General features: G+C 45.9%; 1 protein-coding gene across 4 annotated transcripts in view; it reads right to left on the reverse strand.

Moving 5' to 3' along the window:
• Window positions 1-19439, reverse strand: part of DNAH10 (dynein axonemal heavy chain 10) — a 151881-nt gene that overhangs the window by 101415 nt on the left and 31027 nt on the right. For all 4 annotated transcript variants that reach the window (XM_042961467.1, XM_042961466.1, XM_042961468.1 and 1 more), the window contains 8 exons: window positions 14749-14943; window positions 11677-11847; window positions 8806-8982; window positions 7963-8088; window positions 6922-7094; window positions 6340-6491; window positions 1648-1812; window positions 822-1029 (listed from right to left, as the gene is read on the reverse strand). In XM_042961467.1, the coding sequence (XP_042817401.1) occupies window positions 822-1029; window positions 1648-1812; window positions 6340-6491; window positions 6922-7094; window positions 7963-8088; window positions 8806-8982; window positions 11677-11847; window positions 14749-14943 (1367 nt within the window). The remainder of the gene's footprint in view (window positions 1-821; window positions 1030-1647; window positions 1813-6339; window positions 6492-6921; window positions 7095-7962; window positions 8089-8805; window positions 8983-11676; window positions 11848-14748; window positions 14944-19439) is intronic.

A 19439-nucleotide genomic window follows, 5' to 3' on the forward strand; every position in this document is an offset into this window, starting at 1 on the left:
AAGCTCTCATACGTGTTAGATTCAAATACATACATATACGCAGAGAGTATGTATAGAGTCTAGAGTCACAAGAACGTAACTGACAATGCAATCGTAAATACTTCTACATTTGCTTCATTTAGGCTACAAATTTGGTTCTAAGTTTCCTAGCAGTCAAGGAGAAAAGGGAAATCTTTCAAGTCAACAATCCATAGTATCCACACCGTTTAAAAACAAAACAACAAAAGGGGCGCCTGGGTGGCTCGGTCGGTTAAGCGTCCGACTTCGGCTCAGGTCATGATCTCACGGTCCGTGAGTTCGAGCCCCGTGTCGGGCTCTGGGCTGACAGCTCAGAACCTGGAGCCTGTTTCAGATTCTGTGTCTCCCTCTCTCTCTGCTCCTCCCCTGTTCATGCTCTGTCTCTCTCTGTCTCAAAAATGAATAAATGTTAAAAAAAAAATTAAAAAAAAAAACAAAACAACAAAAAACAAAAGACAAAAAGAAAAATAATACTTTCTCAGGAGGCTAAGCTCAAAAGGGACACTAGAGAAATTTCTTCTGGGGTCCTTCACATAGAAGACATTGAATGTCCTAGGGCGGCTTCCCAGAATGATCCCACGAGGGATAATTTCCTTTTCCGAACGTTGAGGGGCCTGACAAGAATATGAGCCAGATTAGAAAGCCATCCTTCCCTCCTGTGAGCGCTCTTTGACCAGAGAGCAGACTTACTGTCCAAATCATTTCTATTCTGCATTCTATGACCCTTCCTTTAACTACTTCTATGCGTAAACTCCTTTAATCTATGCACACTGCCTTCACGACAGGAAACGAGGTGGACTTACTTCAGGATGAGCTTTGTCAAGACGTCATAAATTTTATGTTCCCAGTATTCGTAATAGAAGGCCAGTTTGGGAGCCTTGCCTGTGTTGGTGTGGATGACCAGACCCTCGACTTTGGTCAGCAGAGGCCCAATGGCAAGATACCACCTGACCATGTGGTCCACGTCTTTGGCCCTTTCTCGCTCAATGTGCTCAAAGAATTCCTTCACGCCTGAAGAGGAAGACACCGGTTACAGTTCTTCGTGAACACGGGGAGGGATGTTACTCGCAGAGCCATCCAAACGCTAACTGCACATCTTAAAAATACAAAAGCAGCCGCCAATCTAGACCGCAAGCAGAAAATACGTCAACACCAAAAGTTCACGACACGCCCTAAGTAAAAGAATAAATGACAACACAGGGATGTGCATTGCGTGTGCCAAAGCACACCACGTGCAAAAGGCGGCTTTTATTTTCTCTGGGCGATTTTGCTTTTCTTGAATTGCTTTTAGACTCATCTAAGACCGCTTAAAAGATGTTGCTTGAACAAGTAAACGTGAGCCCATAAAAACACAATCTGTGTTACTGTTATAAAGTTATTGACAAAAGTACTACTGGTCCGCACAGAGTCAGAGATCCGTGAAACTAAGCAAGACATAAAACAGGGCAAAAAGCAAGAATTACCCATGATCCTTTCCAGTAAATGACTAAGACCTTTAGGAATGGTTTTATTCCTAAACAAACGTGGGGGAGGGGTGGGGGGGTGCACGCCTGTGCACACGCAGCCATGACCAATGGGTTCTTTCATTTAATTTCTTCTGTAATCAGAGAAATAAGAAATCATATCTACCTGGGAGTTCTTCCTCACTTTTAGCTGCTGGATATTTAAAGAGATTTACAGACTCTATTAACGTCAGCCTGGAAGAAATGTCGTCTGAATTCTTATGAATCTGGTGGACAAGGGACTCGAATTTCCCAATGGCCTGTTTGCACCGAGTTATGTAGTCAGCAATACCTTCGGAAGGAGAAAAGAGAGAGAGGAAAAAAAAAAAAGATACTTGGCTTTCAGCTCTTTCTGTCCATACCCTGCCGACCGACATCCAGAATGTTAATATTGGCATCCCTTCCCAGGAGAGACCATGTCCATTCCATCCCCTTGGGTATTCGTGGTAGCAAACATCCACGTAGCACCCTTGGGGACTAGGACAAGGAGCCCTGTTCTCAGAGTCAACTGAACGATACATTTCTCCTGCTCAGATTTTAGCAAATCATCATCTAAAGCACTGTGAGTAGAAACAGAAGGTCCAGCTCTGTTGTCTTCTCACTGGCATGGCAACCTGAACCTACACTCTACCCTGACCCGCGTACATCGCCTTTGGCCTGCTGCTTAGACAAGTAACCAGCAGGGGCGCATGGGGGGCTCGGTCGGCTAAGCTTCCGACTTCGGCTCAGGTCATGATCTCACGGTTTGTGAGTTCGAGTCCTGCGTCAGGCTCTGTGCTGACAGCTCAGAGCCTAGAGCCCGGAACCTGCTTCGGATTCTGTGTCTCCCTCTCTCTCTGCCCCTCCCCTGCTTGTGCTCGTGCTCTCTCTCAAAAAATCAATAAACGTTAAAAAAAAATTTTTTAAAGAAAGAAAAATAACCAGCAATAATACGAATAGTATACCTGGATTAAACACATGTGATCGGTCACATAGCAGTCTAGGCATATTATTCTGTCATCAATTTTTTACAACAGTCCTGTGAATTGGGTATTAATATTATGCTGAATTTACAGATGAGCATATTGAGCCTCCACAAGGTTGAGTCACGTGGGCGGAGCTGGACTTTTAACCCAGGGGTTTAGCTCCGGAGCCCAAGTCCAAACATACATGTTTTCCACCCAAAGGAGATAGGAAGAAGAGAAGGAAATGACAAAGAAAAGAAGGGAGAAGATTTGAAAATAAGGGAAAGAGGAAGCAGGGGGAAAAAGAAGAGCAAAAATGCCTTTTTAAAAAAAGTAAAGGGAACTTCTACTTCCAGGAAGAGGGGGGAGATGTGCTTTTCCTTATTCCTCCTGCTAATCACAGTTAAGAACCCTGCACATTATCTATCAAACAAACATAAGACTCTAAAAAGTGGAGAGAAGCCAACTGGCTAGGGACCTTGGGTCCCCACTCGGCGACCCAAGGGTTCACAGTGATGAATTTCCTGGGTTCTTTTTCCTTCTGTATCTCAGATGTGGAGCTGAAGAAGCTGGCAACCATAAATGCCAAAGTCCAAAAAGAAGCCTGCCCTCTTTAGCCAAAGGACCAGGAAAGGGGCATCCTGGCAAGACAGAAAATTTTACACAGTCACTGCTCTGCTCCAAACTCCATAGACAAAACCATGACCTCACTCAAACTCATTCCGGTAAGAGCCAGCTGAAGAGCCTAGATTTCCACCTTCATCAAACTGTGATGAGGCACCCCAATGTCTCTGCCCCTCATGCCTGTCATGATAGCATCAGCGAAGGCCATGGAGGCAGACGGAATTACATTAAAAAATTAATTGTATTTCTATAGACTAGTGGCAAACATGTGGACACCAAAATTAAAAACACAGTATCATTTACAACCATTCAACAAAAAATTAAATACTTCAGCATAAATCTAACAAAACACGTACAAAACTTGTATGTTGAAAATGACACAGTGCTAATGAAAGAAATCAGGGGCATCTGGGTGGCTCAGTCAGTTGACATCTTGGAGCCTGGAGCCTGGAGCCTGCTTCAGATTCTGTGTCTCCTTTTCTCTCTGCCCCTCCACTGCTTGCATATTCTTTCTCTCTCAAAAGTAAATAAACATTAAAAACATGTTTTAAAATTAAAAAAAAGAAATCAAAGATCTAAATAAATGGAAAGATATACCATGTTCATGGATCACAAAGCTCAACCCAGTACAGATATCAATTTTCCCCAAACTGATATACCGAGTTAACACAATTCCCATCAAAATCCCAGCATTTTTTGGTAGATACAGACAAGATTATTCTAAAATTTATATGGAAAAACAAAGAAACTGGAACAGCCAAAACAATTTGCTTAAGAGAAAAAATGGGTAGAAGCAGGCTACCTACCCAATTTCGAGACTTAGCATATAGCTACAGACACATAGATCAACAGAACACAAAACCCAGAAACAGACCCATACAAATATGACCAACTGGTGTTTTACAAAGGTGCAAATGCAACTTAATGGGAAAAAGTCACCCTTTTCAACAAATGATGCTGAAGCAATTGGATAGCCATAGTCAAGGAGAAGGAGGAGAAATTAGCCTCACCTTAAGCCTCACACTTTGTACAGAAAAAAAAAATCAAGATTGATCACAGACTTACCTAGAAAATATAAAATTATAACATACTTGGGAAAAAAAAGGAGAAAATCTTTGGGATGTCAGTCTAGGCAAAAAGAGTCCTTAGACTTGACACCAAAAGCATGATCCATAAAAGGAAAACTTGATAAATTGGGGTTCTCAAAATTTTAAACTTTTGCTCTGCAAAAGATGCTGTTAGGAGAATGAAAACACAAGCTACAGACTGGGAGAAAATATCTGCAAACCACGTATCCCACAAAAGGCTAGTATCTAAACCATATAAAGAACTCTCAAAGTAAAAAAGCAAACAATATGATTAGAAGATGGGCAAAAACACAGACATCTCACCAAAAAAGACATACGGATGGCAAAGAAGCACACGAAACGATTCTCAGCATCATCCCCCAATACAGAAATGCAAATCAAAGCCACGAGATCATCACAGAGCTACATGATGGCTACAATTTTTTAAAAATAGTGATAATACCAAAATACTGGCCAACATCCAGAAAAAGTGGAACATACATTGCAGACGGAAATATACGATGGCACAGCCAGCTCCACGGCAATTAATTTAAAAAAAAAAAAAAAAAAGACTAAATATGCGAGTAGTAGGGGACCCAGAAACTGCACTCCTGAGCACTTATCCCAGTGAAATGAAACTCACGTTCACATAAAACCCCACACACAAATGGCTTTATGGCACAAACGTCTACTCATCATAGCCAAACCTGGAAGCAACCCAGATATCCTTCAACGGGTGAATGGCTAACCTAACTGTGGCACATTGAAACCAGGAGATTTCAGTCACCAGAGGAACACACTACCGATATGTGCAACGTCTTGGACGACCCTCCAGAGAATCAGGCTAAGGTGGAAAAGTCAACCCAAAAGGGCATATATGATTTCCTTTATAGAGCACTCTAGAAATGACGAAATTATAGAAATGGAGAATGGATTCGCGATTGCACGGGTTGAGGCTAGGAATGGGAGTGAGGTGGGTAGGACTTTAAAAGGGCAACATGTGGGGTCCCTGGGTGGCTCAGTCAGTTGAGCGTCCGACTTCGGCTTGGGTCATGATCTCGCGCTCCGTGAGTTCGAGCCCCGCGTCGGGCTCTGTGCTGACAGCTTGGTGCCTGGAGCCTGCTTCCGATTCTGTGTCTCCCTCTCTCTCTCTGCCCCTCCCCCACTTATGCTCTGTCTCTCTCTCTCTCTCTCTGTCAAAATAAATAAACATTAAAAAAAATTTTTTTTTAAAGGGCAACATGTGGAGCACCTGGGTGGCTCAGTTGGTTGAGCGTCCGACTTCGGCTCAGGTCATGATCTCACAGTTTGTGAATTCCAGCCCCACGTCGGCCTCTGTGCCGACAGCTCAGAGCCCGGAACCCGCTTCAGATTCTGTGTCTCCCTCCCTCTCTGCCTGCCTCTTTCTCTCTCTCAAAAATAAATAAACATTAAAAATTTTTTAAAAATAGGGGCGCCTGGGTGGCTCAGTCAGTTAAGCGTCTGACTTTGGCTCAGGTCATGATCTCACAGCTCACGGGTTCGAGCCCCGTGTCAGGCTCTGTGCTGACAGCTCAGAGCCCAGAGTCTGCTTCGGATTCCGTGTCTCCCTCTCTCTCTGCACCCCCGCCCCCTGCTCACACTCTGTCTCTCTCCCTCTCTCAACAATAAATAAACATTAAAAATTTTTTTCTTAATTTTTTAAAAATAAATATAAATAAAAGGGCAACATGAGTTATCCCTGTGGCATGGAAATGCTCTGTGCCTCAACTGTCCATGCATCTGAGTTGTGCGTTGTACTACAGTTTTGCAAGAAGTTACTGCCAGGGCACTGGGTAAAGGGTAAACAGGACCTCTCTGTATTAATTCTTACAACTGGGTGTGAATCTATAAATTATCTCAAAATTAAAATTGTTAATATTAGAAAACAATAGAAAAATATTAGGAAAAACAGTAAAGGCTGCTTTATTTTTGGAGGAGAAAGCACTGGGTCAGCAGAGTGCCCAAATCTTGTTTCAGTCCCAACAAAAGCCTTGAGATGAATTCAAAGTTCCACCAAATATAAATGATTAATATTCAAAACCTGGGTGTTGACCGTATCTATAGACACGCAAAGATTATAATTCAACTAAAATAATCTACAAGCATATATCTTTTGCATTCCAAAGTCTACAAGGCAATGAATAGGAGGATGAATTATGTTACCTAGTGAGTTCCAGTTTAACCTCTTATATCCAGACCTAAAGACTCTTATCAATTCCTGGGAATGATCGTCGAGAAGCAGAGCCTCTGCCTCATTTAACTTTCCTACGAGCATGTGATAATGATCCAGCATACGCTGTATTCCGTCTGTGTACCTGTGCGTTACAGGAAAGTCATTGACATGAGGACACACAACAGAGCTCGTAAACGGCTTACCCTTTATCTACGTTACAAAAGACCTTTAACCAGCCTAAAACTTTGATCGAAAGATTTGCAGAAATTTAAAACAATGCCAACCTTCCCACTAACTTCCTTTTCTGGAAAATATCGGTATACTTCTCATTAGGAAGTGTTTGTTTTAACACATAACAGGTTTGTTATTGTTACTTTCAGGTGAATGGAGAGATACACAGTTCGCACATTGCTTCGTTTTAGTTTCCAGCATGGTAAATACCGGTAGCTATAAAATGCAGACAAATGAAAGCAGGAGGGGGTGGGGTTGTCAATAATTTTTAACGGAATGGAATAGGAAGGGGTCCTGAGATCAAAAAGTTCCCTGTTGATTTAAGAGACAAATGTTTTTACCTAAGAAATTTGTCCTCCTGGAGAGCAACATTTCTTGCTAACTCGGGGACGGGGAATCCTAACTGTTCCAAGTACTTTGTTTCATTAATAATCTCCCTGAGAGCAGGTGAAAAATTTATTACAAACACGGCCCCCTTCTCGGAGTTCGCAGCCTCATCAGCAGCGGCAGAAGTCTGTGGAAGAGACATTTCACAAGCATGGCAAGGGCGGTCCCAGAAGCGGTCCAGACGACCCAAGTTCAACATAAATTTGCAGACGATCAGCGTAGGGCCCTTGATGCCCTGATAGACCGGGAGGCTGCCTGGAGCTAGCTAGAACACGTATTTTGTTCAGTGAACAGGGTTTAAAGAATTCGACTTAGCCACCCACGTCCAAAAAGCGCTCAATCGCACGCAAATCCGGAATTCTGGCTTCCCTGGAAAAACCAGGAATGCTGACAAGCAGAGACCGGGATTGAGCAGGAGCTGCCCCTTTTGATGGGACCCAAGCCGTCTCCGGTCTGGCCCTCTGCACTCATTTCGGAACCTACTTCAGGATTTCAGAGGCCACACACCTAGAGATGCTGTGCGCGGGTCTCTCCTCCCTCACGGCTAGTATTTCTTTACGGAGCGTCTGCTGGGCAGCAGGCTCCGGCTAAAGCACTGTACATAAGGGTGAATCGTGCAAAATGGTGTTTTTTCCATAGCTCAACTGTCAGCCATTTCACACCCGATTCAGCTAATACTTTGTGTGTTGATGTCATCTGATCCAACTCGTTTCACAAATAGGGAAACTGAGGCTCGGTGTGAAGCCACTCGCCCACAGAGTCAGCAGGGCTGCCGGATTCGGGCGCATTTCCTAACCGTGACCTTATGCTGCCTCCGCCTCCTCCCTCTCTGCCCCTGTCCTCTCCTCCCCGGACAACCTTGGCCCTTCTCTGTCTTCCACTTGGAAATACCTATCAACGGCAAACCGTGCCGACAAACCAGACCTCCAGAAAATCGCAGACGCCATCACCTAACCTGACCGCCGCGATCTGGACAAGGGTCTGGAAGTACGCACCTTAGTAAGCAGACTCTTCTTCATAAGATTCGGCAGGGCCTGTTCCGTTACCTCTTTCCACAGCTCATACTTTCTGTCTTCGTAGTCTTTCATTGTCCAGCCCACCTCCAAGTACTTCTGTCTCACCTGTCAAAGAACTCAGCAATCGTCAGTTTGTCCTCAGAAATCTAACACCTTTTCCTCTCTTTCTCTCACTCTATTAAAAAAAAAAATGTTAGTGCATTTTGCAAAAATAAGTATACAGATTTCCAAGAATTTTGCAGGGTATGTATGAGAAGGTACGGCTTGAAATCCAGGCCGACGAGCAGAGATCAGCAGACCTCAGCCCAAGAGCTAAGAACGGCTTTTACCTTTTGAAATTTATTTTTAACGTTTATTTATTTTTGAGAGAGAGAGCGTGCGCAAGAAAGGGAGGGGGAGAGAGAGAGAGGGAGACACAGAATCCGAAGCAGGCTCCAGGCTCTGAGTTGTCAGCGCAGAGCCCGATGTGGGACTCGAACTCACGAACCGCGAAATCGTGACCTGAGCCGTAGGACGCTTAACCGACTAGAGCCACCCAGGCGCCCCTACTCTCTGGACCTTTCAAGAAAAGATTTGTCAACCCCTTCTATATAACATTCAAAACCCCATGGGTGGGGGAGGAACAGTATTATCAGAAAGATGGTCACCCTCCAGAGAAGCTGAAAATCAAGTTCAGGGAGAAGCCCGATCATATGTATGAGCCCGAAATCAGGGACCACAGGAAAGGCCTTCGAAGTCGCAGGCCAGGATTTGCTCCTCACACCGGCGGCTCTAGGTCGCCCGTGAGATACGCCCGGCGACAGCTCCGGGGAAGCAACATACCTCTCTTCCTCGGTCACTCTCCAATATCTCCTCCACTTCCTGAAATCGGAGGATGGTGTGCTTGATCCGAAAGAACAGGGACCGTTCCCAGTAGATGGCACCTGCTACCGGAGGGTGGTTCTTACACAGTGGCGGGTTGTCCAGGTTCTGAACAAAGAGTTTATTAACTATGTCGATCTGAAAAGCAATCAAAAGTGGTCTGTGATATGCATCAGCATGTTCGCCAAGAAAGATTTAACTTGAGATGTAGGTCTTTACATTTTTAATGGTTATGTATTTGGGGGGGCGGGCAGGGCAGAGAGAGAGAGAGGGGAGAGAGAATCCCAAGCAGCTGTCAGCACAGAGCCCGATGCGGGGCTCAAACTCACCAACTGTGCGATCGTGACCTGAGCCGAAACCGAGAGTCGGATGCCCAACTGACTGAGCCACCCAGGCGCCTCAAAGCTTACCATGTTTAAGTGCATTTCAGTGGCATTAAGCACGTTCACACCATCACACAACCATCACCTGCATCCACCTCCCACACTTTCATGGTCTCAAACTGACACACTGACCCGTGAAACACTAACTCCCCCTCCTCCTCCCCTGGCCGCTGGTGCTCTCCACTCTACTTCCTGCCTCCGGGAATCTGACTCCTCTAAACACCTCATGTAAGTGGAATCATACAGTAATTGGGGTTTTTTTGACTGGCTTCTCTCACTTAACATAATGTCTTCAGATTCACCCATGTTGGAGCATGTGTCACAATGTCCTTTCTTGGGGCGCCCGGGGGGCTCCGTCGGTTGGGCGTCGGACTTCGGCTCAGGTCCTGATCTCACGGTTCGTGGGTTCGGGCCCCAGGTCGGGCTCTGTGCTGACAGCTCGGAGCCTGGAACCTGCTTCGGATTCTGCGTCTCCGTCTCTTTCTGCCCCTCCCCTGCTCATGCTCATGCTCTGTCTCTCTCAAAAATAAACATTAAGGGGCGCCTGGGTGGCTCAGTCGGTTAAGCGTCCGACTTCAGCTCAGGTCATGACCTCACAGTTAGTGGGTTCGAGCCCCACGTCGGCCTCTGTGCTGACAGCTCGGAGCCTGGAGCCTGCTTCGGATTCTGTGTCTCCCCGTCTCTCTGCCCCTCCCATGCTCATGCTCTGTCTCTCGATAATAAGTAAACATTAAAAAAAAATAACAAAAAATAAACATTAAAAAAAATTTTAATACATAAATAAAAATTTAAAAGAGAAAAAGAATATCCTTGCTTTCTAAGGCTGGGAATATTCCATTGTATGGACAGACCACATTTTATGTATCCATTCATCTATCACAGTTCATGAGTTCAGGCCCCGCGTCGGGGTGTGCCCTGACAACACGGGGCCTGGTTGGATTCTCTCTCTCCCTCTCCCTCTTCCCTCTCCCGCTTGCTCTCTCTCTCTCTCCCTCAAAATAAATAAACATTTTAAAAAAGCCTTCTTTTCAATTTTTTAGGGTATACACCCAGAAGTGGACTTGGTGGACCACATGGTCTGGACCTGTATTTTATTATTTTATTTTTTAAGTTAATTTTTGAGAGAAAGAGAGAGACAGAGAGGAGAGAAACAGGGCACGAACCGGGGAGGAGCAGAGAGAGAGAAGGAGAGAGAGACACACACACAGAATCCGAAGGAGGCTCCCGGCTCTGAGCTGTCAGCACAGAGCCTGATGCTGGGCTTGAACTCACGACCTTCGAGATCATGAGCTGAGCCGAAGTCAGACACTTAAACGACTGAGCCCCCCAGGCGCCCCTGGACCTGCATTTTAAAAGAAGCATCTCCACACTCTCACGTGGGTAATTAGATGTGGGAGACAGAATAACATCCCCCCCACCCCCCAGGCATCCCCTGGTCCCGATGCCCAGAATCTGTAAATTTACTACATTACATGACAAAGGGGAATTGAGGTTGACAATCAGCTGACCTCATAATAGGACGATGACCCCGGATTATCTGAGTGGGCCCAAGGTAATCACAAGGGCCCTTACAAAAGGAAGGAGGAGGCAGAAGAGAGGGTCAGAGTCTTTCCCCAGACGGAAGTGGGACTAGCCATCGCTGGCTTTGGAGATGGAAGGGGGCCACGAATCTCTAAAAGCTGGGGGGAAAAAAAACAAGGAGATCCAATCTCCCTAGAGACTCCAGAAAGGCTACGGCCCTGTTGACTCCTTGTTTTCAACCCAGTGCAACCACTGTAGACTTCTGACCTTCAAAGCTTCACGTAAAATAACAAACCTTTACTACAAAGTAAAGGTTTTTAACTACAAAGTTCGTAGCCTCTTGGTACCGCATCAAGAGGAAACCACATATTTGGAGACCAGTTTGTCCCTTTGTATTTTGCTAACTGACGTCGACCAAATTATTTCACATATTCTCATTTCATCCTCTGAATAAGATGATAAGTTGGGTTTTTTTGTTTTTGTTTTTTTGTCTGTTTCTCCCACTGGGTACTTGAAGGAAAAATCTGCGTTTCATTTACCTACCTCTGTGCCTAACACCATACCTGGAAATATGTGAGCACCGGATACATTGTTCTGAATTAATATGCAAATACATACATGATCTCGGCACACGGTTAGCTAGGACTTCTGCTGTTACTAATGTGATTGTTACAACTACAAACTCGTACAGAGCCCATCACAATGTAAGGTGTATGATATTGTACTTGATAAATCCTTACTGAATTTCCTCACTAAACAAACAAACCCACTTTGTTTTGGTTATCTGTGGCATGTGACATGCTCACTGGGGAAAATTCCACAGCCTCTCTGAATTTGAATAGGAGAGACAGATAATGGCCCCATTCAGTTCTCCACATTTTGCCCAGTGTCCTTCCACTGCTCTGGCACCTGTCGATCTTTCAATTACCTCTTTACAATACTGTGCCAGGATATCATTAAATTTCATCATCATTTGCCGATTAATAGAGTCCCGTGAACGAATATGCTTAAATTTTAGAAGCATGTCAAACGCTGCTTCAGCTGATCGAAGTGTCTTAAAAGATTCATCAATAAAATTTTTTGCTTCTTTTTCAATAACCTGCCAAAAAAAAAAAAAAAAAAGCACAAGTCAGAAACACAGCCCTCACGTCCCCGTAATTATCCTGCAAAAACAAAGCGGCAAGAAATAAGCAAAAAACAAATTTGTGACTTGCGATAGATTTCCCTTGTGCTTTAGTGGAAGCTGGTGCCCAGTTAAAAACAGCAGATTGGCTACATTGGTTTTCTGTTCCCCTCCCCTCGTTCCACTCAAAATGGTAGGAAGGAAATTTTTTTTTAAGTGTTAACTCCTACAAAGAAAGCAGGAGAGGACACAACAGGAGAGAAGATAGTTCAGGAGTCTTAGGCAGATGGAAAGTAACTGTACAGAAGGCAGAGGATTACAACGAAATGCTGGCAATAGGGGAACAGGCAGGTGCCTGTTTACTCCCCACGAAACCTCCATGAACATTTGGAGACACAAGGCACCAGGAAGGCGAGGGGCAAACACAGGATCCCTCCTCCGCCCTGCACAGCCAGGCCACCATGTATCCTCTATACCCTCATCCCGCCCCAGTCTATGAAGAGTGGAAGGTTAGTTCTAGAAAAATTGAATCAGAAGGACAGCAGAGTTGTGATAATGCTAGAAGCTAGAAATCAATGAACAATACCCTCAATATCCGAAGAAAAGTTATTTCTTTTTTGTTTGCTTAAGTCTTAATTTGAAAGACTGAGAGAGCACAAGCAGGGGAGGGGCAGAGAGACAGGAAGAATCCCAAGCAGGATCCATGCTATCAGCACAGAGCCCGATGCAGGGCTTGAACTCTGGTCATGTGAGATCATGACCAGAGCCGAAATCAAGGGTCAGGCACCCAACCGACTTAGCCATCCAGACGCTCCCCCCCCCCAAAGAAAAGTTACTTCAATCTTAAATTCTGTACCTAACTTTATTTCAGAATTCACACAAGACATAAAAGAGAGATGTCCCATGAAACCTTTCTTAGGAAGATACTAAAAAATGTGCTTCAGCAAAACAAAGGCCTAAACAAGAAAAGAGGAAGATGTGAAATCTAGAAAACAGGATCCAATACAGAGGAGAAAAGATGAGAAGTCCTAGGGTGACTACTTTGCAATAAATCTAAAGAGCAAACAATATAGACTGGGACAGAAGGACAGAGAACTCTGGGACAAAGGCCTCTAGGAAAATAATAGCACTCATATTTTTAAGCAGACAGAACCCATTATTGATAAATATGTGGCAGAGATGTTAGAGCAGTTGGGGGAAAAAATAACAGGTATGTAAATAACCAGGCAAATAAAAATAAAAGCAATGATTAACTTCAGGAAAAATGAAGGGTTGAACAAGAAAGGCAGTGTGCTTATGATGTGCTTCTTGGCTCAGCAGTGAACACTGTTTGCACAGACATAAGGAGTAAACACTAATCATTAATTTAGCCAAAAGTTATGATAAATCTATGTTAGATGACAGGGGGACAAGTGGGTATGGGGAAGGAGTAGGACAGTAAAGTCCACATCTACTCTGAAAAGTTAACAGTTGTCTGAAACTGATTATATTAGATACATCAGGAAATAACCACATTGGCAAGTTCTTTAGGAAATATGAAGGTGAACAACAAAAGAAACATCTAGAATTGTGAAAAATGACATCAAGAATGGGAACGGAGAAGGTTAAGCATGGGGCTGTTTTTTCTTATTATTTGCCTTTTAGTATTACTTGACAAAGTGACTTCAATGAAAAATTCAATTTAAAAATTAGTAACACTTAGGGGCGCCTGGGTGGCTCAGTCAGTTACCGTCTGACTTCAGCTCAGGTCACGATCTCACAGTTTGTGGGTTTGAACCCCACGTCAGACTCTGAGCTGACAGCTTCAGATTCTGTGTCTCCCTCTCTCTCTCTGCCCCTCCCACACTTGTGCACTCTGTCCCTCCCTCTAACTAAATAAACATTTTTAAAAATAAAAATTAATAGGGGCGTCTGGGTGGCTCAGTCAGTTGAGTGACTGACTTCAGCTCAGGTCATGATCTCGTGGTCCATGACTTCAAGCCTTGCATCGGGCCCTGTGCTGACAGCTCAGAGCCTGGAGCCTGCTTGGGATTCTGTGTGTCCCTCTCTCTCTGTTCCTCCCCCATTCATGCTCTGTTTCTCTCTCTCTCTCTCTCTCTTTCTAAAAATAAGTAAATATTAAATTAAAAAATAAATGAAAATAACACTTAAAACAAAATAGAAGCTGAGAATACACCGGATGTAATTAAAATGGAAATGTTTAGATAACCCAAGAACAGTTTGGGGTTGCCCATAGAAAAAGATGCTCTGGTTATAAAAACAATTACTCAAGACCTAAAGTGGGGACGCTGCTGATGTGCCTCCCACATGAAGCTGAAAAAGTAACCACGATGGACCATCCCCCATCGTATCACGCTGTGTGGCGTGAAACCATATTCTCAGCTACAGCCTCTCTTTGACAGGTTCTGCCTCCCCCGTAACCCAGGCCACAACCTCCTATATCATCTCCTCACCTCCTCTCATTCCCCGGCCTAAATCAGCCTATGCTGTGACCAGAAGAACCTTCCTCAACCATAATTCTGATTACCTCACTCTGTAACCTCAGTGGCTCCCTACTGCCTACTAAACCAAGTCCCATTCTTCAGCCTCCTATGTCCTCCCCAATTATACAGCAAACCCACCTTTGTGGAGATGCTACTGTGTCTAGCTTGACTTAACCTATTCTTAGCCCATCCCCCCACCTTCCTCCCCTGCAGCAATCCTCGGTCCGGTCTGTATTTAAGACTCTCTTATGGTATTGCTTCTGTTTTTTACAAGTAAGCAGGTATTAACTTTTGTGATAAAAAAAAAAAAAATCCTAAGCATAACGAAACAAATTTAACATGGGGGAACCATGATACCCACTCCCAAGATCAAATCTATAGATGAGTTACTTGCCAGAACTTCAATCTTGAATTCATCCATCACATATTTCCAGTACTGGGAAGACTTGATGCTGAAGGGGTCAAAGGTCAGGTTTTCCATGGGGGTGACCAGGCTGTCCACCCTGCACAGGACATCGTCAATGCGCTTGGGATCCCCCGTCACTGCCTTTAGTTCTGGACCAAATATATTGTAAAATTCCTCCATAACCTGTCCAAACAAACAAAACACAGGGAGGCTGCCTTTCGGTTTTCCATGAGTGTGTTTAACGTTTATTTACTCTTGAGCGAGAGACAGGGTTGAGCAGGGGAGGGGCAGAGAGGGAGGGAGACACAGAATCCGAAGCAGGCTCCAGGCTCTGAGCTGTCGGCACAGAGCCCGATGCGGGGCTCGAACCCACAAACCAGAAGATCGTGACCTGAGTCAAAGTTGGATGCTTAACTGACTGAGCCACCGAGGCGCCCCTCTCATGAACGTTTTAACTGCAAATAGATTGCATGTCTAGATTTGTCTGAGGGCAAGAATCATATCAGATAGGAGACTTCCTCCCAGTCTAAGACCTCTGGTACTATGCCCACTGCACATGGGACAAGATCCACACATCCTGACACAGTTTGCAAAGTCTGCATGTTCAGGCCCCCACCTACCCAACCCCTTCCCCCACCGCTCCCCACACCCCACCTCTTTGCGGCCTCGCCGGCCTGCTTTTACCTCCACATTCCTTTCTGTCACAGGGCCTTTGTACGTGCAGTTCAAACTGCCTAGCTAGCTACTTCTCATCACTGAATACCACTTGGTCACGTCCAAGCCCTCAGAACAGATCAGGCTTCAAGTACACACCCCAAAAGCCCCAACAGCAGAGCACTTACTTCAGCCACACCTATGCATTTATATGATTATTACGTCTGCCACCTTTCCTCTCCCAGACTGGAAACTCCATAAAGCCACGGACTATGTAGGTGTTTGCCAGGGCCAGCTTCATAGGTGAGTGACCCAGGCAGGTGCACAGGGGCTCAGGCTTAGAAGGACCCCATGCTGGGTAGAAGGATCTGCTACAAACATCTTGAAATTATTATTTTTTTTTTTAACATTTATTTATTGTGGAGAGACAGAGAGAGAGCGTGAGCAGGGGAGGGGCAGAGAGAGAGGGAGACCCAGAATCCGAAGCAGGCTCCGGGCTCCGAGCTGTCGGCACAGAGCCCGCCACGGGGCTGGAACTCCCCAACTGTGAGATCATGGCCTGAGCCGAAGTCGAATGTTCAACCAACTGAGCCACCCAGGCGCCCCAGTAATTTTATCTTTGAGCGTGTGTTTTGTAAATGAAATCTGATAGGGCGGCCGTGCACACATGTGAGCAGATACGTGGGATCTACTTGTCTGCTTCCACTTTGTCACATACAGCACGGGACGCCCCACGAGCACAGAATTCTAGTGGGCCCACGTACGGCAGTTCAGGGGGCTGGGGGGACATTCGCAGCCAGCACAGGGAAATGTGTCACATCAAAGGCAAGTACACGAGGACACAGGCTGCGATGAGAGACCACCTTCTCCCTTCAAGCCGGAGTTTGCTTCCAGAACAGTGGGCTAGGAAACACACCTGATCAGGAAACCACCATATCGGTTCTGTAACTTCCTGTTATTTCCCTGTGTTGGCCAACTACTCCCCCTGAGCGATGACATAGGACAAAGAGCAGGCAACCCACCCAGCCCTTCCTTACCCGTTGGTAAGCTGGAGGCAGAGAATCCTGGCAGAATGTGCTCGCACCAAAAAGTGAGAGAGAGAAGGAGTTACGATGGCAGAGGGGTAGGGGGACCCTGGACCTGCCTGGTCCCTGGAACCCAGCTCGGTCAACATCGTATCATTCTGAGCACCTAGGAAATCAGCCCGAGGATTAAAGAGAACAATCTGCACAATTAGAGGGAGAGACCGTGGCAGGTACCAGGAGGCGCAGAGACGTGAACTGGGGGAGAGAAGAGCCGCGGTGCCTTGGACGGGAGGGAGCCCTTTTTCCGGAGAGAAGACAGAGAGAGTGGGGGAGAGAGGGGGTTCGGGTCGTGCAAGAAAAACACCCCCCAAAACCACCGACCTGTGAAATCGAGAGAAACGGACTATCACAAGTTTTTGCAAACAGAGGAGCTCACATTCTGAGGGTCTGGAAGTTTGCACCATTCCCGGAAGTCGATCCGGGCTGGGGGGTGGGGGGGGACGAGAAGACCGGCGACAGCATGTCAGGTGGGGATCCCCGGGGGTGCAGTGGGAGAGAACCTTCCCCTTCTCAGAGTACATCTGGAAGAGGGCAGATGGCCTCTCCCAGAACAAAAGACTTGGGGGCACACCTGAGCAGCCGATCCACAGCAGGGGACAGAGGCGCGCGCTAAGGGCACACAACGTGGCCGCAGCTTGTCACTGTGCGTCACCATAAACTCCAGGCGCCTACGGGGCCACACAACTGCTTTTCTGGGACCGAACAGAGCCAGGCACAGCACCGCAAGGGGCTCCTCCAGAGGGAGGAGCAGGTTCTTTAAGATTTGAAGTTTTTCTTTTTTATTTTAAACATTTATTTTGAAAGAGGGAGAGAGAGGGAGAGAGAGCGAGAGAGAGAGCGAATCCCAAGCAGGATCTATGCTGTCAGTGCAGAGCCCAACGTGAGGCTCAGTCGCACGAAGTGTGAGATCGTGTCCCAATCGGAAACCAAGAGTCAGACGCTCAACCCGCTGAGCCACCCAGGTGCCCCAAGATTGGGAGTTTCGAATCCCAGCCCCACCAGCCTGGGCACAGTCGGCCTGTTGGCAGGGATCCGTCGGAAGCCTGGGACACAGGAGGGGAGACCGTAGGCTCGCCTGGGAGGCCTGAGCTCCCCTCCCTGGGGACGGGAGAGCGGGGTGACGCCACCTTCCCCGACCACCAGCACCCGAGACTTCAGCAAGCAACACAGCGCCCCCAGTGGAGGCTCGAGCCGCTTGCATCAGACCGCGCCCCCTGCGCCCTGCAGAGCCCTCCAACCGGGCGCCAGCCGGTGCAGGGGGCCTCTCCCCCAGAGGAGGAGCACAGGCACCCCCACACGCACCCCACCCACTGATCATAGAAGGCTCCAAAGCGTCAGCTTCAGTTCTGAAGCTGGAAATAGGACCAGACTTTTTTGTTGTTGTTTTCCTTTGGAATCAGACTTAGAGTTTTTTTGTTCGTTTGTATTTTCATTTCCTTCTCTCACTTTTTGTGGGGCTTTTTGGGTTTTTTTTAATTTCTTTTTTGAATTTTATTTATTATTTGAGAGAGAGAGTGCACATGTGAGTAGGGGAGGGGCAGAGAGAGAAGGAGAGAATCCCAAGCAGGCTCCACACTCACCACAGAGCCTGACGCAGGGCTCGATCCCACAACCCTGGGATCATGACCTGAGCTGACATCAAGAGTTGAACATTCAACCAACTGAGCCACCCAGGTGCCCCCCTTGTCTCATTTTTTGAATCAGTCTCGTTCCTTCTCTCTTTTTTTCTCTCGTGGAATCAGGCTTATAGTTGTTTGTCTGTTTGGGGCTTTGGTTCCTTTTCCTTTTCTCTTTTTTTGGATCGAGCTTCCTTTAACAAACAAATCAAAGCGCACGTAGTTAAAAGTCCAAACACTCCTCACTGCAAGCAAGGAGGAGCTCTGCAGAGGACTGACCTGGGGGAAAGAGCAACCAAAGCACAGCAGCACAGTGCCCCATCGCCAGAAACCCTTCCCGAAGCACCAGGCCTGGACCCCCTGGTCCAGGTACGACCCCCTCAATACAGCAGTATTCTCAAGAGCAAGAAACATAACAAGCTCTCACAACGCGCAAAAGACAAAAACCTAAACAAAATGACAAGGCAGAGAATTCCCCCCCAAAGGAAGATCAAGAAGAAACCACAGCCAGGGATTTGCTCACCACAGATATAAGCAATATATCTGAACAAGAATTTAGAACACCAGTCAGAAGAATACTAGCTGGCCTTGAGAAAAAGCACAGAAGACTCCAGAGAAACCCTTGCTACGGAGATCAAAGACCTAAAAACTAGTCAGACTGGAAAAAGAAAATGCTGTAACTGAGAAGCAAAACTGACTGGATAGAGTCACAACAGGATTGAAGAAGCAGAGGAGAGAATAAGTGACATAGAAGATCGAGGGTTTCAGAATGGGTTAAAAGACCCATCGATATGAGACCCAAAGACACCCAGACTGAAAGTGAGGGGGGTGGAGAACCACCTACGATCCTAATGACATCAAAAGAAAGTCGGAATAGCCATACTTATATCAGACAAACTAGATTTTAAACCAAAGACTGTAACAAGAGGTGAAGAAGGGCACTATATCATAATAAAGAGGTCTATCTACAAAGAAGACCTAACAATTGTAAATGAAAACAATGGCTTTAAATGACACACTGGACCAGATGGACTGAATGGATATATTCGAAACATTTCATCCTAAAGCAGAATACACATTCTTTTCGAGTGCACGTGGAACATTCTCCAGAACAGATTACATACTGGGTCACAAATCAGCCCTCGACAAATACAAAAAGATTGAGATCACACTGTAAGGGTTAAATCGTAGTGCAAGGCTAACGTGTAGCTTGAAAAATAACAGCTTTGTTCTGACACTGAAGGTCAAGAGATAACAGCCTTGCTTTACTCTTGTAAATTATGCTTCATACTCTTATAAATCAGGCTTCACCAATGAAGGAAAC

Source organism: Panthera tigris, chromosome D3 (assembly GCF_018350195.1).
Source record: "Panthera tigris isolate Pti1 chromosome D3, P.tigris_Pti1_mat1.1, whole genome shotgun sequence".
NCBI lineage: Eukaryota > Metazoa > Chordata > Mammalia > Carnivora > Felidae > Panthera > Panthera tigris.